General features: G+C 35.9%; 1 protein-coding gene across 7 annotated transcripts; it reads right to left on the reverse strand.

Moving 5' to 3' along the window:
• Window positions 1-8,859: 8,859 nt before the first annotated feature.
• Window positions 8,860-20,285, reverse strand: TATDN3 (TatD DNase domain containing 3). Of its 7 annotated transcripts, none has more exons than XM_081315368.1 (11): window positions 20,206-20,285; window positions 19,321-19,353; window positions 18,087-18,160; window positions 16,826-16,910; window positions 15,005-15,121; window positions 14,473-14,535; window positions 13,593-13,702; window positions 12,410-12,465; window positions 11,347-11,459; window positions 10,648-10,728; window positions 8,860-9,090 (listed from the first exon to the last, which is right to left on the reverse strand). In XM_081315368.1, the coding sequence occupies exons 1-11, from the start codon at window positions 20,254-20,256 to the stop codon at window positions 8,947-8,949; spliced, it is 927 nt and encodes a 308-aa protein (XP_081171494.1). In that variant the 5' UTR covers window positions 20,257-20,285; the 3' UTR covers window positions 8,860-8,946. The 7 variants fall into 7 exon arrangements, with proteins under 7 accessions (XP_081171494.1, XP_081171493.1, XP_081171492.1 ...); XM_081315367.1 differs by lacking the exon at window positions 20,206-20,285 and adding an exon at window positions 19,637-19,891 and having other exon boundaries at window positions 10,648-10,725; XM_081315366.1 differs by lacking the exon at window positions 20,206-20,285 and adding an exon at window positions 19,637-19,891.
• Between the last annotated feature and the right edge of the window lie 46 nt (window positions 20,286-20,331).

Below are 20,331 nucleotides of genomic sequence, written 5' to 3' on the forward strand. Positions count from 1 at the left end.
TTAGTTGCATGTTTGGGCTGGATTTGGCATTTTTATCCACCTGTCAAGTCCTTCCAAGGATCTGGGATAAGCAGATGTATTGTTTGATGGTGCTAAAGGTGTATTGTTCCAAGATGTAAAGTTCACACAAAAAAAACAACTCCTGCCTTTTGCAATTTTGTTAATGCCAATGGTGTTGAAGTGGTGCTCCAGATGTTTTGGGATTGTACCCACGATGTCTATTACTATTGGTATTAATCTTTGCTTTCTTTTGCTATCGTCACTGTATTTTGTGATTTTCTCCAGTTCTTTCTCTTCTTTTCTGCTGTCTTCAGATACTGCCACCTCCACTATCCAAACTTTTTTGTCTTTCTTATCAACAATTGCTAAGTCTGAGCAATTATATAGCAGGTGTTTGTTTGAATTCTAAAGTCTCAGATCACTTTAGCATCATCTTCTATTGCTTTGTCTATTTTTGGTCCCGCCACTTCTTATTGGCAGGCTAATGGTACTTCTTGCAGATATTCCAATGTATCATTTTTGGTACTTTGTGATGCCATTATCTGTATCATTATTTTTTCAAAAAACAGTAAGAAAGGAGAACATTGAGCCTCCACCCAGTTAGCAGAAAAAAGAAGCACCCAGATTCCTTGGAAATAAACTCTCCAACTAGAATATTTCTATTTAAAGACATGAAATCAACAGTAAATAATCTGCATCTATGTATTCTTCTGAGATGAATGGCTATATATATATTTGATAAATAATGTCTGTGTACCAATAAAGGAGAATATTTGTAACTCAGGGTTGCAATGAGGAGTCTTTGATGGTCTCTGAGCTTGTTTTCTTGCAGACATTTCATTGCAGTCTAGCACTGATGATGATACCTAGTTTGGGTAATGAAATCTCTGCAAGAAAACAACCAAGCTCAGAGAGCACTAAGGACCCTTGATGTGTGTACTCTAACATACATACACATGTACATATATACATATGAGTGTGTAAGCTCTGTGCAAATCCATGTTATTTCTGCTCCTTGGCAACATCTTTCAGAACAGACGAATAAAAATGCAGTCGTTTTATATAATTGATTCTAACTGGCAGACTTATTCTGAACTAATTGAAATATGCAGGGTGTTTCAAAAGTTATTTCATAGCCTAAGAGTAACCCTAACAAGACACTATAAGATCATTGTGGGTTATTTATCACACATTGTCCCATTAATACCAAATCACTCCCTGGCAGAGTGAATTGGATTGTTTTGATGTGAAACATCACCGCCCTGAGTCCTTCGGGAGAAGGGCGGTATACAAATTTAATAAAATACTAAATACTAAATAGATGGTTTCAGAAATCTTGTATAACTTGTGTTTGTACACATTTCAACTACTATGACATGCTGTAAGATTATTGTATTGCCTGAAATGGTATAGGGTTTCCTGCCTGAGCAGGGGGTTGGACTAGATCAGTGTTTTTCAACCTTTTTTGGGCAAAGGCACACTTGTTTCATGAAAAAAATCACGAGGCACTCCACCATTAGAAAATGTTAAAAAATTTAACTCTGTGCCTATATTGACTATATATAAAGTAATTCTCTTGAATAGGAATCAAATAAACACAAAGAAAGTATTTTATAATTACTTTTCAATTTTTCCCACGGCACACCAGGCAACATCTCGCGGCACACTAGTGTGCCGCGGAACAGTGGTTGAAAAACACTGGAGTAGATGACCTCCAAGATCACTTCCAACTTCTTCTTCTTCTTCTTCTTCTTCTTCTTCTTCTTCTTCTTCTTCTTCTTCTTCTTCTTCTTCTTCTTCTTCTTATTATTATTATTATTATTATTATTATTATTATTATTATTATTATTATTATTATTATTATTATTATTATTATTATTATTGTTATTTATATTGTTATTTATTATTATTATTGAAAAGTTTTAAAATACATTTTAAAAACATAAACTCCCTCCCTCCCCCTCCCCCAACTTCCCAGAGCTGAATACAGGGTATTAACTTTTACAAACTTAAGCTAAAATATGCTAACTAAAAAAAACACCTTAAATTCTATCACACTTTAAGTCCCCTTAAACATAACTAAATAACTAACTAGTAATGAATACCTAATAATACATCATATAAAACTAATACTTATTCATACGCTAAATGAAACTTTTTAGTCCCATATTTATTCTGAATATACTCGATCCATCTTCTCCATTCCACAATATATCTCTGTTGCGATTGTTCTTTCAAATATGCTGAAATCTTTGCCATTTCCGCCAGGTTTGAAACTTTCAAAGTCCACTCTTCTATAGTAGGCAGTTCCTCCTTCTTCCAATATTGCACTACTAAAAGTCTTGCTGCCGTAATTAAATTCAACATCAGTTTAGTATCTATTACAGTACAATCTGTAATAATACCCAACAGAAATAACTGTGGAGAAAACCTTATCTTTTTCTTAAATATCTTCTGCATATTCCACCAAATTTTAATCCAAAAAGCTTTAACTTTTTTACAAGTCCACCATATATGATAATACGTTGCATCTTCACCACCACACCTCCAACATTTAAGCTGGCAGTTCGGATACATACTTGCTAATTTTTTAGGATCTAAATGCCATCTATAAAACATTTTATAAAAATTCTCTCTTAAATTTTGAGCCTGTGTAAATTTTACATTTCTGACCCATATCTTTTCCCAAGTATCCATTGTTATAACCTGAAAATTCTGGGCCCACTTTATCATACAAGTTCCATTTCTGAGTCTATTTCTATCAGTACATTATATATCCTTCTTATATGTGCTTGACCTTGATCTCTTAATTTGTTTTACCAAATTTCCATCAGTTATCGAAATACCGACTTTCTGATCTTCTTTCCATCTTGCTTGTAACTGCCCATACTGGAACCAAGTTTGTACTATTTTCCCATCTTTTAAAATATTTTATGGCTTTAATTGCCACACATTCCTTTCCATCCTAAGAATTTCTTTATATGTAGTCACATCATGTTTAAATCCCACATTTATATTTTCTATTGCATGTTTAGGTATTGCCCAAATTGGTATTTTATAATTTAACTTATGTCGATATTTTTTCCAAACTCGCAACAGAGCATACCTTAAAATGTGTCTTGAAAACATTATCCACCTTCTTGTCATACAATATGCATGCCAACCAAATAACAAATCATAACCCTCAATATTCAATAATCTCCCTTGTGTTAGATTAAACCAATCACTAATAGATGATAAAGCAGCAGCCTCATAATATAATTTAAAATTGGGCATTTTAAGACCACCTCGTTCACGTACATCCTGCATTACCTTAAATTTAACTCTTGGTCTTTTCCCTGCCCAAACAAATTTATTAATACCTTTCTGCCATTCCTCCAAATTTGAATCTTTTTTAAGTATAGGTATCATTTGAAATAAAAATAAAATACTGATTATAAGATATTTGCAAAAATTTTACAAATAGATTAATGAAGGTAATGCAGCAAATGATTCATAGTGACCAAACAGGATTTATAAGTGGTAGACAAATGAAAAATAATGTGAGACATATTGTAGATTTATTGGAATTTTTGGAAAGAAATAACCAGGTCTCTGCAGCGCTGATTTTTTTGGATGCTGAAAAAGCCTTTGATCAATTGGACTGGCAATTTTTATTTAAGGTACTGGAGAAAATGGAGTTGGGGGATAATTTTTTACAATCTATTAGGGCAATATATCAGAAGCAAACAGCTCAAATAATAATCAATGGTAGTGTGACAGAAACATGTAATATTGAAAAGGGTACAAGACAGGGGTGTCCGTTGTCACCTTTGTTGTTTGTTTTAACATTGGAAATATTATTAAGATACGAGACTCAAATAAAATTAAGGGAATTAAAATAAGAGATCAAGATTATAGATTGAGAGCGTTTGCGGATGACTTGGTTATTACATTAAGTCAACCGACTTACTCGGTTGTAGATTTGATGGAGATAATATTGTCATATGGAAAAGTTTCTGGATTTAAGATAAATGCGCAAAAAACTAAAATATTGTCTAAAAATATGACTATAGAACAAAAGGTTGTTTTAGAAGAGTTAACGGGATTTGAAATAGTAAAAAAGATTAAATATTTGTGGGTATATCAGCTTCAAATGTAAAATTATATAAAAATAATTATGAATTGTTATGGTTAAAAATACAAAAAGAGTTAGATAGTTGGAAAAAATTACAATTATCTTTATTGGGAAGAATCGCAGCAGTAAAAATGAATGTTTTGCCAAAAATTTTATTATTATTATTATTATTATTACTATTATTATTATTATTATTATTATTATTATTATTATTATTATTATTATTATTTGATAATAAAAATGTTATATAACCAGGTGGTTCTGTTTTTCACTTTGTATTTATTTTATCTTTCAGACAATGCAATTTTTGGATGAGAGGTCTTGTAAGAAACAGTTTCTCTGCTGGAGTACTGAAGTTGTGCGCACTTTACCTAATTGAAAAAACAAGTGTGTTGTCTGTGTGTATACGCATGTATACATACATATCACAAATATTTATTTTTGAGACTGAACTTAGCTACAAGATTATGGTTGATTTTGTAAAATAGATTTGCCTGGATTATACAAAATAAAACATAGTATGTTGAAATAAATGTCCTTCATTTCAGAATTATTTTCTCAGTATTCTCCATAATAATCATATGGGGCTAGACAGTATCATCATACAAAGCTGGTTTTCTCCAAGTTACTGGAACATACATAAAAAATTGGAGTCACAGATTAGTTCTCAGTTTAATGTATTATTGTGTTACACTATACAAAGCTGTTCACATGGTAATCTTCCCAAGTTTCCCAACTAGGCTGTCTGCAGACAGCCTATCATGCCTGAACAGGATAATTTTTGACAGCTGAACTTTTTTTTTAAGTCTGCTTACACTTACATCATTTTTTCTATTCACTTGAGGTAAAATGAAAAAGCTGAGTGGTAGCATTTGTTTTAAAAAAATCACATTTCTACTAAGTTTTATTCTCTTCTATGGTACATAAAGTTTGGGGAATTGTGCTTTTTCAGCACCGATGAAAGATCTAGAAGTCAAAAGAGCTACCAAGATTTTATTTTAATTTTAAAGCTGGTTGTTGTGCTTGCATACAATGTCTATATAAATTTTATTTTAGTCTGTATAGATGTATGTTTTGTACATTTGTGCATGGGTGTGTGTGTATTTCACACAAAATATGTACATGCACTAAGACCTGTCAGCAATAAGGTCATTGTTTTCCTGGTAGAAAAAGATGGGAAGGTAGAGCAACAGGAAAATTGTCCAATGGGAGAACATCATAGCCTTCAGTCCTGAGTAGCTTGAAAGCTTGCTAAGATGTCTCAGTCTGGATAAGTTTTTTTAAAAAAATTAGTTTAAAGTCCAGCTGCCACAAGCAGAGGGTAGAAGCAGTTTAAACAAGAAGTTCAGATTTGTCCTTTATCAGGTGGAAAGTAGCACAGGTGTCTCAAACCCCAGTTATGGGTGATAAAACACACAGGGAGCAGAATAAATTATCAGGCTGCTAACTCAAGCCACAAAGTAGGGTTATGGTTGGTATGAAGACTCAAAAGAGTTTCTGGGAGGAGAAATTTCAGACCTTGCATTCCACTTATAGGCTGACCAATTCCTGTGGCTAAAACAAAACAAGGTAGAGAGGCAGAGTAATGCCCCATCTCCTGCCTCCCATCCTCCCAATATTTTCACCAGAGGACATCTGCAATCCAGTTCACATTTTTTCAAAAACCTAATTATTTGAGCTTACTCTGTCCTCGCTGAGCACAGCTAGTATTCGACTAATATACATTTCAGTGTAATATAAAAAATACTTTTGTATTTTTTACACTATAAGTAAAAAATACACTCATATTTTTTTAGAGGTATGTAAGCCATTTAGCCTCAAGAAAAACCTTTGAACTACATTGAAGCAAGTTCAAAGACTTTTCTGGATGGGAAACGCATTCCTTTCAAGCCAAAAATAGCCCTTTGAAGATTAAGTTCCTTCTAATGATTTAAAAACTTCTGATATTGTGATAGCAGAATGTTTCCGGCCTCTCAGATAAATTCCACTAAATCAGACATGTCAAACACAAGGCCCAGGGGCCAGATCCAGCCCGCGAAGTGGTTTCATGTGGCCCGCAAAGCCATCCTGGAAACAGTGAGGGAATGGCCCCCACTGCCTTGGCCCTGGCCCAGAGACCCTCCTCCTGCCAGAGACCCTCAGATCTGTCCCACTCCTGCCCAGGCCCCCATAGGCACCCTTGATGCGAACGATGTAGAGCTGGCCATGCCCACCCAGTAGGCCATGTGCACTCTAGCTACGCCCACCCAGTAGGCCACGCCCACCCTGGCCATACCCACCCAGCCCCTTGAGGGCAACCGCAATGCTGATGCGGCCCTCAGTGAAATTGAGTTTGACACCCCTGCACTAAATGCTTGCTTCTACACTGACCATGTCAGTCTTGTATATCAGTCTTAATGAAATGATTTGAGACTTGTCACTGAAAGCATAGCTGTTTTTTTATCCCTAGATACTGGCACAGTCATTGCTACTTACATCTTACCTTCAAGTGCCTTCAGTGTTCTGGAAGCTGAAAGTGACCTTAAAAATACTGATCCATCTCCAGGGATAAATTAAGGTAAAAAAAATATGGAGGGATAGAATTCACATCTGTGGTATCTGAAGCCTACAGTCATAATTAGCAGTGCACATTAAGATACAAATTGGGTGAAGGCTCTGCTGAAAGTTATCTTCCATGCAGTCTCTTTTCAGAACTACAGTTCCCTGGAGAAAGGTTGAGGTTTAGGTTCTGTGAAAACATAACTCCCATTGTTGGGCCCATAGTTTTCACAAGGCAAAAAAACATTTCCTGAGAACAAGATAGCTCTGAGTTTAAGAAAATGTCATGTCAGGCAGTCATTCTCAAAACATTTTATCTCCATAAATATTATTTCTTGGAATGCAGAGAAACAAAAGGCATGTGCCCTAATTGTTAGCACAATACGTAAGCCAAGAAAATCTTAATAGCAGAAATACAAACATTCTTCATTTATAATAACCACCAGATTATTAGTGTGCTTTTAAAATGAGGATCAATAGATTCAACCAAAATAAGCAAAACCTTACTGGACCTCAAAACCTTAAAAAGCTCTTTGAAACTACAATAACAAAGGCTTGTTTAAAATCAGACAAGAAAACATGTTTAATATGTGCCTCTAAATGTTTAGATTTCTACATTATTGATGCATGGCACAAAGTTTATCTGTATTCTGAAACATGATTAGGCATGAAAGGCAGGGCACCTGAGCAGGATCTGTCGCACAAAGACAAACTGAATGTGTTTTGTTTGGCTTTCCCTTAAGCACTAGTGCTTCTTAAAGATTGTGTACATTGAATGTAGTCAGATGCATGAGTATTGTTATTTATCAGGCAGATTCTTATAGAATACTTAAGAGTAAGAACACTCAGATGACAATTAACAGCTACAGTGATACTGTGTTAATTAAAAGTGCTCCGGAAGTGCTCCATTTTGACAACTTTCAGAAAAGCAGTACTGTACTGTATAATCAGAGCAATCTGAAGCTCCTGCAGAAGGCTGTTCCATAAAACATGCATCTCCTAGCCTTGGGTCTAATAACATGATAATGGGAGGCTATCAACATTTTTTCCCACATATATATATACTGGTGACACACTTACAGTAGTCTTATTGATAATTATGCATCTTCTGTACCAAAGTATATTGATGTGTAATGAAATTGACAACACATGGATAGACTCAACCATAGTTTCAACTGGGAAACTGAGCATCCTAGACCAAGCTGGATCCGAAAAGTATTAATTCCTAGAAGAATCCCTAGTCACAGAGATAAACCACATTCACACACAATGAAAAGTTAAGAAGGAAACAAAAAGACCAGAACAGTCCTGCAGCCAACATCCAGATAAGCAGGGATTAACACCATGCATACAAGCAGAAACCAATACCCTAATCAAGGAACTACCAAGGATAAAACCACATCCCCACCAAAATTGGCAGAGCAACCTAAAGATAAAGGTAAAGGTTTCCCGTCCAGTCATTTGCGACTCTAGGGGTTGTGTGTGCTCATTTTTGTTTCTTAACCATGGTAGGGAGCATGGTTGAAGATATTTCCTTTACCTTTACTTGCATTTGCATGTTTTCAAACTGCTAGGAGGGCAGGGGTTGGGGAAAGTAACAGGAGCTCACCCCATCAAGCGGCACCCATGCTGTCAGCTTTCTAGCTAACAAGCTCAGCATCTTTAATTGCTGAGCCATCATGCCCCCAGGGCAACCCACTATGCATAAACAGGGAGCAAGCCACACTCACTTGTACTAGTGATGCTAAATGATTGGGTGATAAAGGTAAAGGTAAAGGTTCCCCCGCACATGCGTGCTAGTCGTTTCCGACTCTAGGGGCCGGTGCTCATCTCCGTTTCAAAGCCGAAGAGCCAGCGCTTGTCCGAGGACGTCTCCGTGGTCATGTGGCCGGCATGACTAGATGCCAAAGGCACACGGAACACTGTTACCTTCCCACCGTAGTGGTCCCTATTTTTCTACTTGCATTTTTACGTGCTTTCGAACTGCTAGGTTGGCAGAAGCTGGGACGAGTAACAGGCGCTCACTCTGCTACGCAGCACTCGGGATTCGACCCGCCAAACTGCCGACCTTCCGATCGACAAGTTCAGCGTCCTAACCCACTGAGCCACCGCGTCCCTGATTGGGTGATAAAACATTGCAAACAACCAAGCTCAGAGAGCACCAAGGACTCCACAGATCAGCTCTGAACTACACATATGCTCTTCTATTAAGATATTTTAATAGTATACATTTTATGTAATTACATATATTTAAATAATCTGAAGTAATGTCAGATGCTATAGAACATCACCTAGGTCTTGAGGAAGTTTTTCAGCTTAGGAAAAACCTTCAGTGAATTCTGTGTTGTTACATGTAAAACATCTTCCACTGAAATTCCTTTTATTTTAGCAATGTATTCTGCAGCAATGAAGATATTCTTTGGCTCATTTCTCACCTGAAATGCAATAATAAGATTATAAAATTCATTTTAAAAATGGTAAAGAAAATTACAAAGTAAGTTTATAAACATTTATAAAATTATGTAACAGGTTCCTGTGGAGCAATTCTTTTTCATTTACAACTCATCTGCAAATCTTAGTCCAAACCTAATTCATTGAGTAATGCAGGAGTGATAAAGGAACAGGTGGAAATGATGACTGACAGTTGTAGTCATAAATCTGCACAGGAATGGCCCTTGGACCAGGGGTCATTTGTTTCTGTAGCCAAGACAGTAGAGATGTCCAGCAGCATCCAAGGTATCTGAGAAGCTCTGCTAGAATAGTGCTACACACCCTCACCTGAGGGAGGAGATTAAAAAAGGTCCCCTAAACATTGCCTGTTCTACTACATCTCACCAATTGGAATAAATTAACAGATTATGAAGTTCTGCTTTCATCTCAGCAAGTCCCTGTATGTCACCACTGTCAGCACCTAGCTATCAACTCACACAAATCCAGGTGAAGACAGAGAAGCTTTCTACAAGGATCTGGACCAGATTATCCGAACCACACACCCACACACACCCCAGTGACCAACTCACCATTTTGACCAATTTCACTGCTAAGGTGGTAACAGGCAGTAATAATGGGTGTTACATGTGCTCCCAGTTATGACTTATGGTCACTCAGTCATACACTCACAAAGGCTTAGAAAACAGCTACTGTATGCTCAAGCCACTTTCAACTGAACACTGAGGCACAACTGGTTCTTGGGACAGAAGCTACCAAGTCTGGATCCAAAGATGACTCAAAGAGTGGGAAGTCTTCAGGACCCCTTTTACCTCCCCAAGTCCTTGCTTGTTTTGCTTTGTTGATTGAAAAACTAATACCTACTTTTGCCTTCTTAATTTATAAGTCTGGTTATTGCTATTGATGAAATTTGAGGGCTTCCCCACATGCTCAGGTTAAATTTCTTTTCTCTGGTTCAGGTGACATATTTCTTTTGTTTCCTTAATGACTTAGTTCCTTCTTATCTACCTTCCCTAAGGGATCTTTTGACTCCTGGGCTTTTGTCCACCTTGCTTACCTGCCTGTTTCATCTTTAGGTATGGCAGCTTCAGCCTAGTCTCACAGGAGACAAAATCCTTAGGAGACATGGAGTGGAAAAACTAAATTGCAACAGTCTGCTGCTTCTGAGCAAATGTGCCAAGCACATCCTGTGCACCAATTATCACAATGTTCACACATGCAAAGAAGTACAAAACTACCTGGATATATCCCAAGTCCAAACACTAGTAACAGAGTAGCAAAGGTACAGCCTCAGTGTTTGAGATGTGCAAAGACAGTATCACAACCTAGAAACAATTCCCATATTTCCTAGGTGACATACTCAAGCACTCAGTCTACCAGTTTTGGGCAAACAACACCTGCAGTTTATTTCATTGAGATAACCTCCCTCTTTCTTTTACACTTAAGACTCTTGTCATTTTAACGGACTTAAAACTGATATAATTCTACTCTTACACTGTGTTATTGCTGAACCTGACAAGATAGAATCATTGATGGGTCCTGACCTGTTTCTCAGGACCTAGGGCAGGTGAATCAGTTTCCAAGCAAATGCTTTCCAGAGGCAGCTGTTTCACAAGTTTCTGCTTCTTAAAGGAAATCATAGAAAGGAATTAACATCTGCAGCTTCTAAGCAGAAAAGGCAAACACTCGAACAAAAGACTGTTAATCAATTTATACAATTTCCACATAAACTGAAATATGCATTTTATCAGATGTTGAATACATTGTCTTTATATACTTATACACTCCTAAACAATTTTTATTCCCTATTTCAGTATATTCAAATTTTAAAAAATTGAAAAAGGCCAAGATCCATTGAGAAACCTTGCTTCTTTTGTTTAAGCAATGAATCCTTCAGCTGATTAATAACTGACAATTATTTTGATGTACTATAAATGTTAAACACATCAGGCCAGAGACCAGACTATGAGTTCTAATCCACCTTTGAGATGGGCTAGCTGGATAATTTTAGCCACTCATTCTCTCTCAGCCCTAGGAAGAAAAAAATGGCAAGTTACTTCCAAAATTGTTGCCAAGAAAACTAAGAACTTGTTTAGGTAGTTGCCAGGAATCAAGATTGATTTAGACATTTTTTTTAGCCTGTCCTGGAGTGTGTTTATAAATGTTTACATGTATTTAGGTTTGTATTACACAATGCCATGAATAAAGAACTTTTGCTCAAGGCTTTGCTCCTTAATCCTTACCTGTTCACTTCTTGTAATTGAAGGAGGGATAGAGAAAAAATACCCAGCCTTCACTCCTTCCATTGCTACAGATGGTTTGCCATCAAATGCGTGGAGCAACACTTTCTCAGCACCTGAGTATCCCAATAGCCGGGAAAGAAGTCACATTACCAGTAGAATTATGTCAGAACGTAACGTAAGCAGCCAACTACAAACCAAGAAAGTTTCAAAGCCCATATTATAATGCAAGAGAGACAGATTAATGCCCTCTTGCAGAGTGAGATTACTTGTATTCCCTTTTCATATATTCATACTATATTTTTCTGCACAATTGCTTAATTTGATTGTCATGTCAATAAACCAAAAGCACAAGTTGTTAAATTCCTTACAAAAGGATATGCTATTAAAACTAGAAATTCAGACACATAAGTTCCTATCATACTGTTTATGTGATTCAAGAATGCAGTTGTTTCTAACAGTCTAGGAATTTCTTGCAAAAATCATACAAAGGCAAAAATAAATATGTATTCAATTTGGGGGATCCATTTGCAAAAAATACTTTATATCATGTGTTCTGCATTGAAGCGATGTTTAATTTTAGAATAAGTACCATATTCATTAGGGTAGTTACGAAATTTTAGACTTTCGGCTCACCCATACCCCTCTAGCACTTTAGTCTGCATAATATACTACATGAATTATATCAAAATATGGCAAACTAGCCTCTAAAAACACATTTATTTCAAAATGTGGCAAATGTGACAAGATTTGGGGATCTTCCTGTTTCTTCTACTAAATAGGGCCTTGGATTTTGCCAAATTCTGCCAATACTCAAATCTTGCTAAAATGTAACTGTTCCAGATTTTCAAATGCCTGTGCTTCTTCCAATAATAAAGCATAGTTTTGAATGAAAGCAGTTAAGTAAGCAACTACTTAGTTACATATTCCTCATAATTTTGATGTAACATCTAGAGAAGAAAAGTTGACTTAGACCCCCATGGAGATGAGATCCCATATCAGGGGCACACATATTTTAACAAGAAAGCTAAACAAACTTAAATCATTCAAGTAAAATAAATTATACCTTGTTCCTTTAAGAGGTTAATTGTTGGCCTTCCAGCTGAGCGGGAATGAACATTTCTAGAATAAATAAAAAGAACAAAAACTCAGCAAGAGATTTTGGCAAAACTACCATGACTTTCAGGGTCAGATACACCAGCTATATGACTGAAATTGCAGCATGTCTAGGCTTTTGATTTCAGCTAGATATTTTAATTTACTATTAAATTAACAGTACTAGGACTGAAGTATAGGGTAATTATTATAGTAAAGTTGTAATAAATATATCACACTTATACAAATAAACATTTGGGGATGAGTCTGTTCTCTATCATAGCATCTTATTTGTATGTATCTTGTTTGTATAGCCACCCATTTCACATGCAAGTGACTTGCATTATCAGTTCACTCATTGTTAGATCTAGAATTCTGCAACTACTACTCATAGTAACAAGAAAGGGTGTGCTTAGAGTCCCTTCCATGAAACAATGCCATGTAACATGTATGCACCTTCTTTTCTGCGGCACTTGCCTATGGAACATCATTCCCACCCTGAATTTTTTTAAAATCTCCATATGATGTCTTGCTGAACTGTTGATTATACAATTTGATGGTACAAAACAATAATAAAATGTTTTAAAACATTTCAAATCACTATATAACTATTATACAATAATGCAACATGTTGTATTATAATTAAAGGTAAAGGTTCCCCCGCACATGCGTGCTAGTCGTTTCCGACTCTAGGGGCCAGTGCTCATCTCCGTTTCAAAGCCGAAGAGCCAGCGCTTGTCCAAGGACGTCTCCGTGGTCATGTGGCCGGCATGACTAGACGCCAAAGGCGCACGGAACGCTGTTACCTTCCCACCGTAGTGGTCCCTATTTTTCTTCTTGCATTTTTACGTGCTTTCGAACTGCTAGGTTGGCAGAAGCTGGAACGAGTAACAGGCGCTCACTCTGTTACGCGGCACTCGGGATTTGACCCGCCAAACTGCCGACCTTCTGATAGACAAGCTCAGCGTCCTAACCCACTGAGCCACCACGTCCCTTGTATTATAATTACAGTACATGAAATAACCACAGGATCTAAGCAAAATGCAATCAGATTTTTAGAAAAATAAGTTCATTTAAAGAAATTAAGTATCATAAAGAGAAGTTAATTCTCTAAATTATAAAAATAGCTATATTTTTTGCAACAAGTAACCTACAAAGGTAAGTCAAGTTGTTTCGCCAGTTGAATTTGTTTCATCAAAACTTGACGTTGCCCTTCCTTCTGTTCATCACTACTGGCAAATCTGGGAGTAAAATCTAAACCAATCTAGAGATTTAAAAAAAACACAAGGTGGATTGTGATTGTGGGGAAAAAACAGAGGAAATGTGCTCCTGGTGAAAAAGGAGCTACATCTATCAAATAATTATTATTTATGAAACACTTGCAATCTTTAATCATTTATTCAGAAATGTAAATAGTTTATGAAGCTTACAACAAAAGATATGACTGTTCTGTGAGACCAAAAGGTAATTTCCAACATGGAAAAACAAATTTACATTGAAAATATTTCCTAGATATATTGTAAATACTATGCATCACATATGCATATCCTCATTTATGACAACTACATATATATGTAGTGGGGATATAACATACATTTTATTTATTTTAAATGATTCTATATTTGTACAGTTCAAAATATATGTATGTATTTTCATAGATTAAACAATAAATATTTCAGCAAATGCACATTTTCCAAAACACACACAATTATACATACAGGGATGTTTTTGTCATGACATAATGTACATTGATATATTACTTTCCATTCTATCTGTACAATTCTGTATAAATCCACTTACATATACTATATGGGCATTTTACTCAATAGGGTTTAATTCCAGATAAGTGTACTGCAAAAATTAAATCTAAACACCACAGGTTGGATTGCAGTGTTGTGTCCTAGAAACTTTTATCAAGATGCTAAATTCATTCAACTCTTTAGGGCTTAATTCTAAGTGATACACACTGCTTTTGACAGAGGAAAAATTATATCTGAAAAAGACCTAATAAAATAATATAATGATTCTACTTGCCTCTCCAATGGCCAGCAAATGATCCTGATATAGCTCAATGAGTGGGAATGCTTCTTCTAGATCCTGCAAAAAGATTTAACAAAATGAAATGAATATTAAAGTAAATGTACACATTTGCTTCTGCTCAGTTTCATGTTTCTCTTGATTTCTCTTCTGTTTATTTATTTACCTATCTCTCAAGTTTCTACACTGCCCATCTCACCTAAGTGACTCTGGACAGTTTAGAATAAAAACATCAGTTGTATAAAAACATAGTTAAAAAACAGATTAAAAGCAGAATTAGAAGGTTAAAATGAAGATGTTAAAAGAGATAAGATGCCTTCAAGCCTTCAACCATCCTCAGAGTTTCATATCACTCTGAGACTCCTATGCCAGTTGGCAGAGCCAAGTCTTCCAGAAGATATTCTTCCAGAAGAAGGGGGGGCTGCCTCACCTTTGGGGTAAGATATTCCAAAGGGTGGGGACAATAGCAGAAAAGTCTTTCTTCCAGGATCCTGCTAGTCAAAATTCTTTGACAGGATCCATAACATACTTGCCTGCTTGAGCAGGTGGAACTAATCAATGTAATCGGGACAAGACAGTTCCTCGGATAACTTGGTCTCATGTCATGAAGGGCTTTAATGGTAATAACCAACACCTTGAATTGCACCTGAAAGGAAACAGGTGTACAATGCAGCTCGCGTTGCAGAGATGTTACATAAGTAACCATGGGGACGCCCAAAATTGCTCACAGGACCACCAGTTGTAGCTTCCATATACTCTTCAAGGGTGGTCTCATGTACAGGGCTTTGCAGTAGGCCATGTGGACTACTTACATACACAGTATGTTTTCTATGTTCTTAAGGAAGGCAGGATGGATGTTAAATGTGCACCAGCTTTTCTGTCAAAAAAACTCTGGTTTTTATACTTAATGTTTATAGCACTGTTTCACTTACCATAGACATTTTGCTTTTTATCTCTGCATATTCTTGGGCAAAATTCCATTATCTAGGTTATGGCATATAGGCACAAAACATATACATTACTACACTGCAGTGTTTCTTAACTTCATGCTGACTGGAATTCTGGGAGTTGAAGTCCACACTTAAAGATGCTAAGGTTGTAAGCACTGCTATATTGAATATGTTAATCTACATTAAAATTTGTAGATAGTCCTCAACTTACAACTACAATTGAGCCTAAAATATATATTGTTAAGTGAGAAATTTGTTAAGTGAGTTTTGCCCCATTTTATGATTTTTCTGGCCACATTTGTTAAGTGAATCATTGCAGCTGTTAAATTAGTAACATGGTTGTTAAGTGAATCTGGTTTCCCCATTGATGTGGCTTGCCAGAAGGTCGCAAAAGGGGATCACATGACTCTGGGACACTGCAACCATCATAAACGTGAGTCAGTTGTCAAGCATCTGAATGTAAATCACGTAACCATGGGGATGCTGTGACCGCCATAAGTGTGAAAAAGGGTTATACGTCACTGTTTTCACTGCCTTTAAAACACTGAATGGTCATTAAATAAACTGTTGTAAGGACTACCTGTATTGTGCGTGAAACCAAAAGGTAGCCAAGGAGCTAAAGTGTATCTTGCCTTATAAAGGTTGAATTTCACTTTCAAATATATGTGAGGATTTTTTCTCTGATCAACCAAGTTCACAAAGCCTTCTTCCTGGCCACTATAGAACATTCCCATCTCAATACCAAGCCATATGTCTTAGTACTCATATACTACACTTTTAATGGAAAACATTGCTTCTTCCTTTGTTCTCCTTATAAAAATATTGATATGAGAGGGTGCCCTGTTGCTTAGAGTCTTAGAACTATTTTTTTAATTTACATGAAATTCTAAACTTTTATTAATAAATGTTCTCAACAAGACTTAGGCAAACGTCTCTCATAAAACTGATCTAACTAAATCAATAAGGGGCATTTTAATGGTGTGTTTTTATGTATGTACCTACTGTAGATATTTTCTTATGTGTTTAGTCTCTTGTGATGGTAGCTATGATATGTATGTCTTATTCATACATCCATATAATAAAAGGGAATTTCTTTTTGTCTAGTGTTTAGATTTTATTTTATTAGATTTTTATGCCATCAATCTCACTGTTATGGTGACTCAATTAAACCAAACTGATTTTAGAAATCTTGATGATTTTTAATAAACTGCCTCATTCTCAAATGGATTTATTCTGTGATCTTAGGCAAGTTTTTGCTCGTTGAACTTTATTCCTTACTTGTAAGATTAAAGAACTCCTGACTACAATTTAATAAAGACCGAAAAATATCTAATAAATTAAGACACAGTGTAGACTTAATAATGTATAGAACTTAAAAATTGTAATTTTTTTCATTTCACCTTTAAAGTAACACTGCGTTCACATCCACCTGGAATACTTTGAACTGGATGGATGCCCAAGCATGGAAAAATAAATCCTGGATGTCTAGACATAAACATTTGTTAAGGCATGGCACAAGTCAGGTGCACATTACATTGAATCACTAAAATTAATGTCAAATAAATCAATACTTCAAATAAAAGAAATAAAAGAAAGTGAATCAGTTTTCTGTTCCTCATTCTTACATTTTCAATGCATTCCTTGTCTGAGTACCACTTAAAAACAACTACAACTTTTTTTGTTTTGTGCGAAATAATACTAATCTAGGCAGGAGTGTACTGATAAATGTTTAAGAATTTATTCCGCTGGCTCTATTGCTGCTGCTGTACAATACCTCACTGCCAGCTGAAAAACAAATGGGCATTATGGCTCAGCTCTACTCTCAAACAACACACAAAATTCCAGATAACTTAACAAGCGGCTCTTGCGAGCCAGTTCCAGCACACTTGAGTGAAGGCATCTCAAGTTTCATACAGTATATACTGAATAATGGATGAAGGAACAAGTATGATGCCAGATTAACCAAACAGAAAACCCTGTTGAGCCATAAAATACAAATGGACGCTGACTCAGCTACTGAGATATAGTAGAAGTGCTGGAAAGCACAAGCATTTGATAACATCTAGAAAAAGATAACCTGTTAACAGGCACAGGCTTAGATCCATTTGTTCAACTCAAAAAAGCCACTGTTATTAATTCTCATTTTCCCACCTTCTGATCTCATTAACACAGATTTTGCGATATCCCAATTAAATATTTAATATATATTGCAATTTGCATAAATGTATAAAAAGAGGTTGCACTCCCTCTACTTAAAGGCTTGTCCTTCACCTTCAAGGACCGTAATAAACCAATTTATCCCTCAGTGAAACTGAGTGCTAATCTCTAGTCTTAAATGAATTCTTGGTAAATTCTCCTGCACATTATATCAAATTACATCAGACTGTTAAAATTTCATTGTAAGATATGTGGGTGAATCTAATACTCCAAAGAAATACTCCAAAAATTCAATACGTTTGTAACATTTTCTTTGAACACAGATATTTACAGAACAGCATAGTTCAATTTAATTTTGAAATTTAAAAAAAAGAATGACAAAAGTGCAAATGAAGATGTTTATTCCAAAATCCCATTAAATGGATGTAACTAACTGGGTAATTCTTTAAATCCTAAACTGTAACTATTTTCATCTCATCCAGTATAGACTGGAAACATTAGTACCTTTCTGAAAGTTGAATAATTTTTGTGAAATCTCCAGAATGTTCAGCAACTACTACCAGGGCCAAAACGTTAGACTGAAATAGGAAATAAATTACATAGAATTAAAGCAGTAAATCACAAAACTGTTCCAAAGTAAATCTATTCAAAAATAATATTCCCATATTAAATTAAATGCAATTGTAAGTTTTAAATTATGGTACAATGATTTGAATCTAAAGTAACCTGTGTATAGAAAGTTTACAGAAGGAAAGCTCTGCATCTCACATTAGTTCTATGGCAATTCTGATTGTCCCACAAAACCTGTGCATAGAATTGCAGGTTCATTCTGCTGAAAAGAAAATAGTTGAAAAAAGGATGAGATGGAAAAATATTTCCTTTTGGAGACTTCCTTAAACCATAAAATTTAGGCTCCAGTTCCAATTTGGGTCATTTGTCTCATGCCTCAACAGTTTCCACCCATGCACTCCATCTTTCAATTTTCCAAAAAGTATAAGGACTGGAAGGAACATTGGAGATATTCTAGTCTAGTCCAACCTCATATCCAAGTCAGGAGACCTTATTGCATCCCAAATAATATACCGGTATATTTGGAATATATAAAATATAACTTTAGAACTTTTAAGAAAGGCTCCTGAGGCTGTTTGTCTCAGAACCTATATAATCTTACTATTTTGACAAACAAAAGCATCAGGCTTCATTTTTACATTGAATATATTAGCATTCAGATCTGTGTCCTTTCTAGATTACTTGCAAATTAAGCCAACTTTTTTCAGATATGAATTCTGTGTACTGTCAGAGGGAGCAAGCCACATATAAGAAAGCATATATGAATCAATCAAATATACTTCTATGGTACATTGAACATCTAATGACTGCATGAGAAACAGAGGTTCACAGACTCATTGTACCAAACTACAGAGGTCTTATTTGTAAAGAATAATCCACATTTTATCCTTTTTCATATACAGCTCAAGGCAGCAAACATAGCAATACTCCTTCCTCCTCCAATTTTCCCCACAACAACCTTGCATGTTGAATTGGGCAGAGAGACAATGACTGGCCTGAAGTCACCAGGGTGGTTAAAATAAACTGCATGTCACCCAGTCAGTGTTTTGAACTTTAGTCTAACTGAACATTCAACAGTCAATCTGCTTAAGTTCCAAAACACAAATGCAGATGTAACTATGCTTACACTTTGATAAAGGGAAAATAACAACGGAAAAATGTTACAAACCTTTTTTGCATCTTCCAATACACGTTCAATATCCTGGAAGAGGTTAAGATGTTATTATGGTGACAAATCATTGTGTTTAAACATAGCATATTTGCAAAGGACCAAGATTTTCATTCTACCCATAAAGAGTAACACAGCCTAACTTTTCTCTTTTCTCCCCACAATTTTTATTAAGGATTATACTGAACAGATAAAACATACCAATTTTAATACAAAAATACATTAAAAAGAAAAAAAACATTGTAAAAACACACCCAAAGGAGAAAAAAAAGAAAATATAATAAACTATTTCTTTGGTATTGGAATGTAGATTGACCTCTTCCAAATTGTTGACTACTGTGTCTTTATCCAGATATGCTGGCATAGTTTGGTTAGAACAGATTCTTCTATGGCTTTCTGTATTCACTGTATCCATTTAGACGTGATTCAGATTTCTGCAGCCTTATGAGTCCTAAATTGGAGATGCTTAAGTAGTCAGGAAGATGCCACCATAGTATAACCAGAGGATCCACAAATGCTTGCAATCTTTGGGGAAATCACTGTCGTATTCTCACCCACCCCGCTACACCCCTCCCCCATAGGACCAACATATATATTTTCAGATTCTCCTAACAATCATTTTCGTTTTAAATTGTAAGCCGCCCAGAGTCATTGACTGACCTGGGCGGATATAGAAATTGAATAAATAAATGAATTTCAGACGGCAAGTTCGGGCAGACATTGCCATATCAAACAGTAACCTTGTTCCTCCCTAATCCTTAAATAACAGTATTTCCCGATGAAGAAAACTTGCAAATTCTTTGCAAAGGTTTAAGATGTCTTAATAAGAGGTTTTAGTAAATATTTTGGTGGTGTATTTTTTCCCCTTAGTCCAAAACCACTTACCCTTTGAAATTCGGGCGCCGCGAGATGGCAGTGACAGTCCACCGCTCCCATCCTGGCACTCAGAACTAGAGTTGTCCCAGTCGCTGTTTCCACCCGGACCTATTTCCGGATTTCACCGTCGCGGTG

Source organism: Vipera berus, assembly GCF_964194415.1.
Source record: "Vipera berus genome assembly, chromosome: 1".
Classification (NCBI taxonomy): domain Eukaryota; kingdom Metazoa; phylum Chordata; class Lepidosauria; order Squamata; family Viperidae; genus Vipera; species Vipera berus.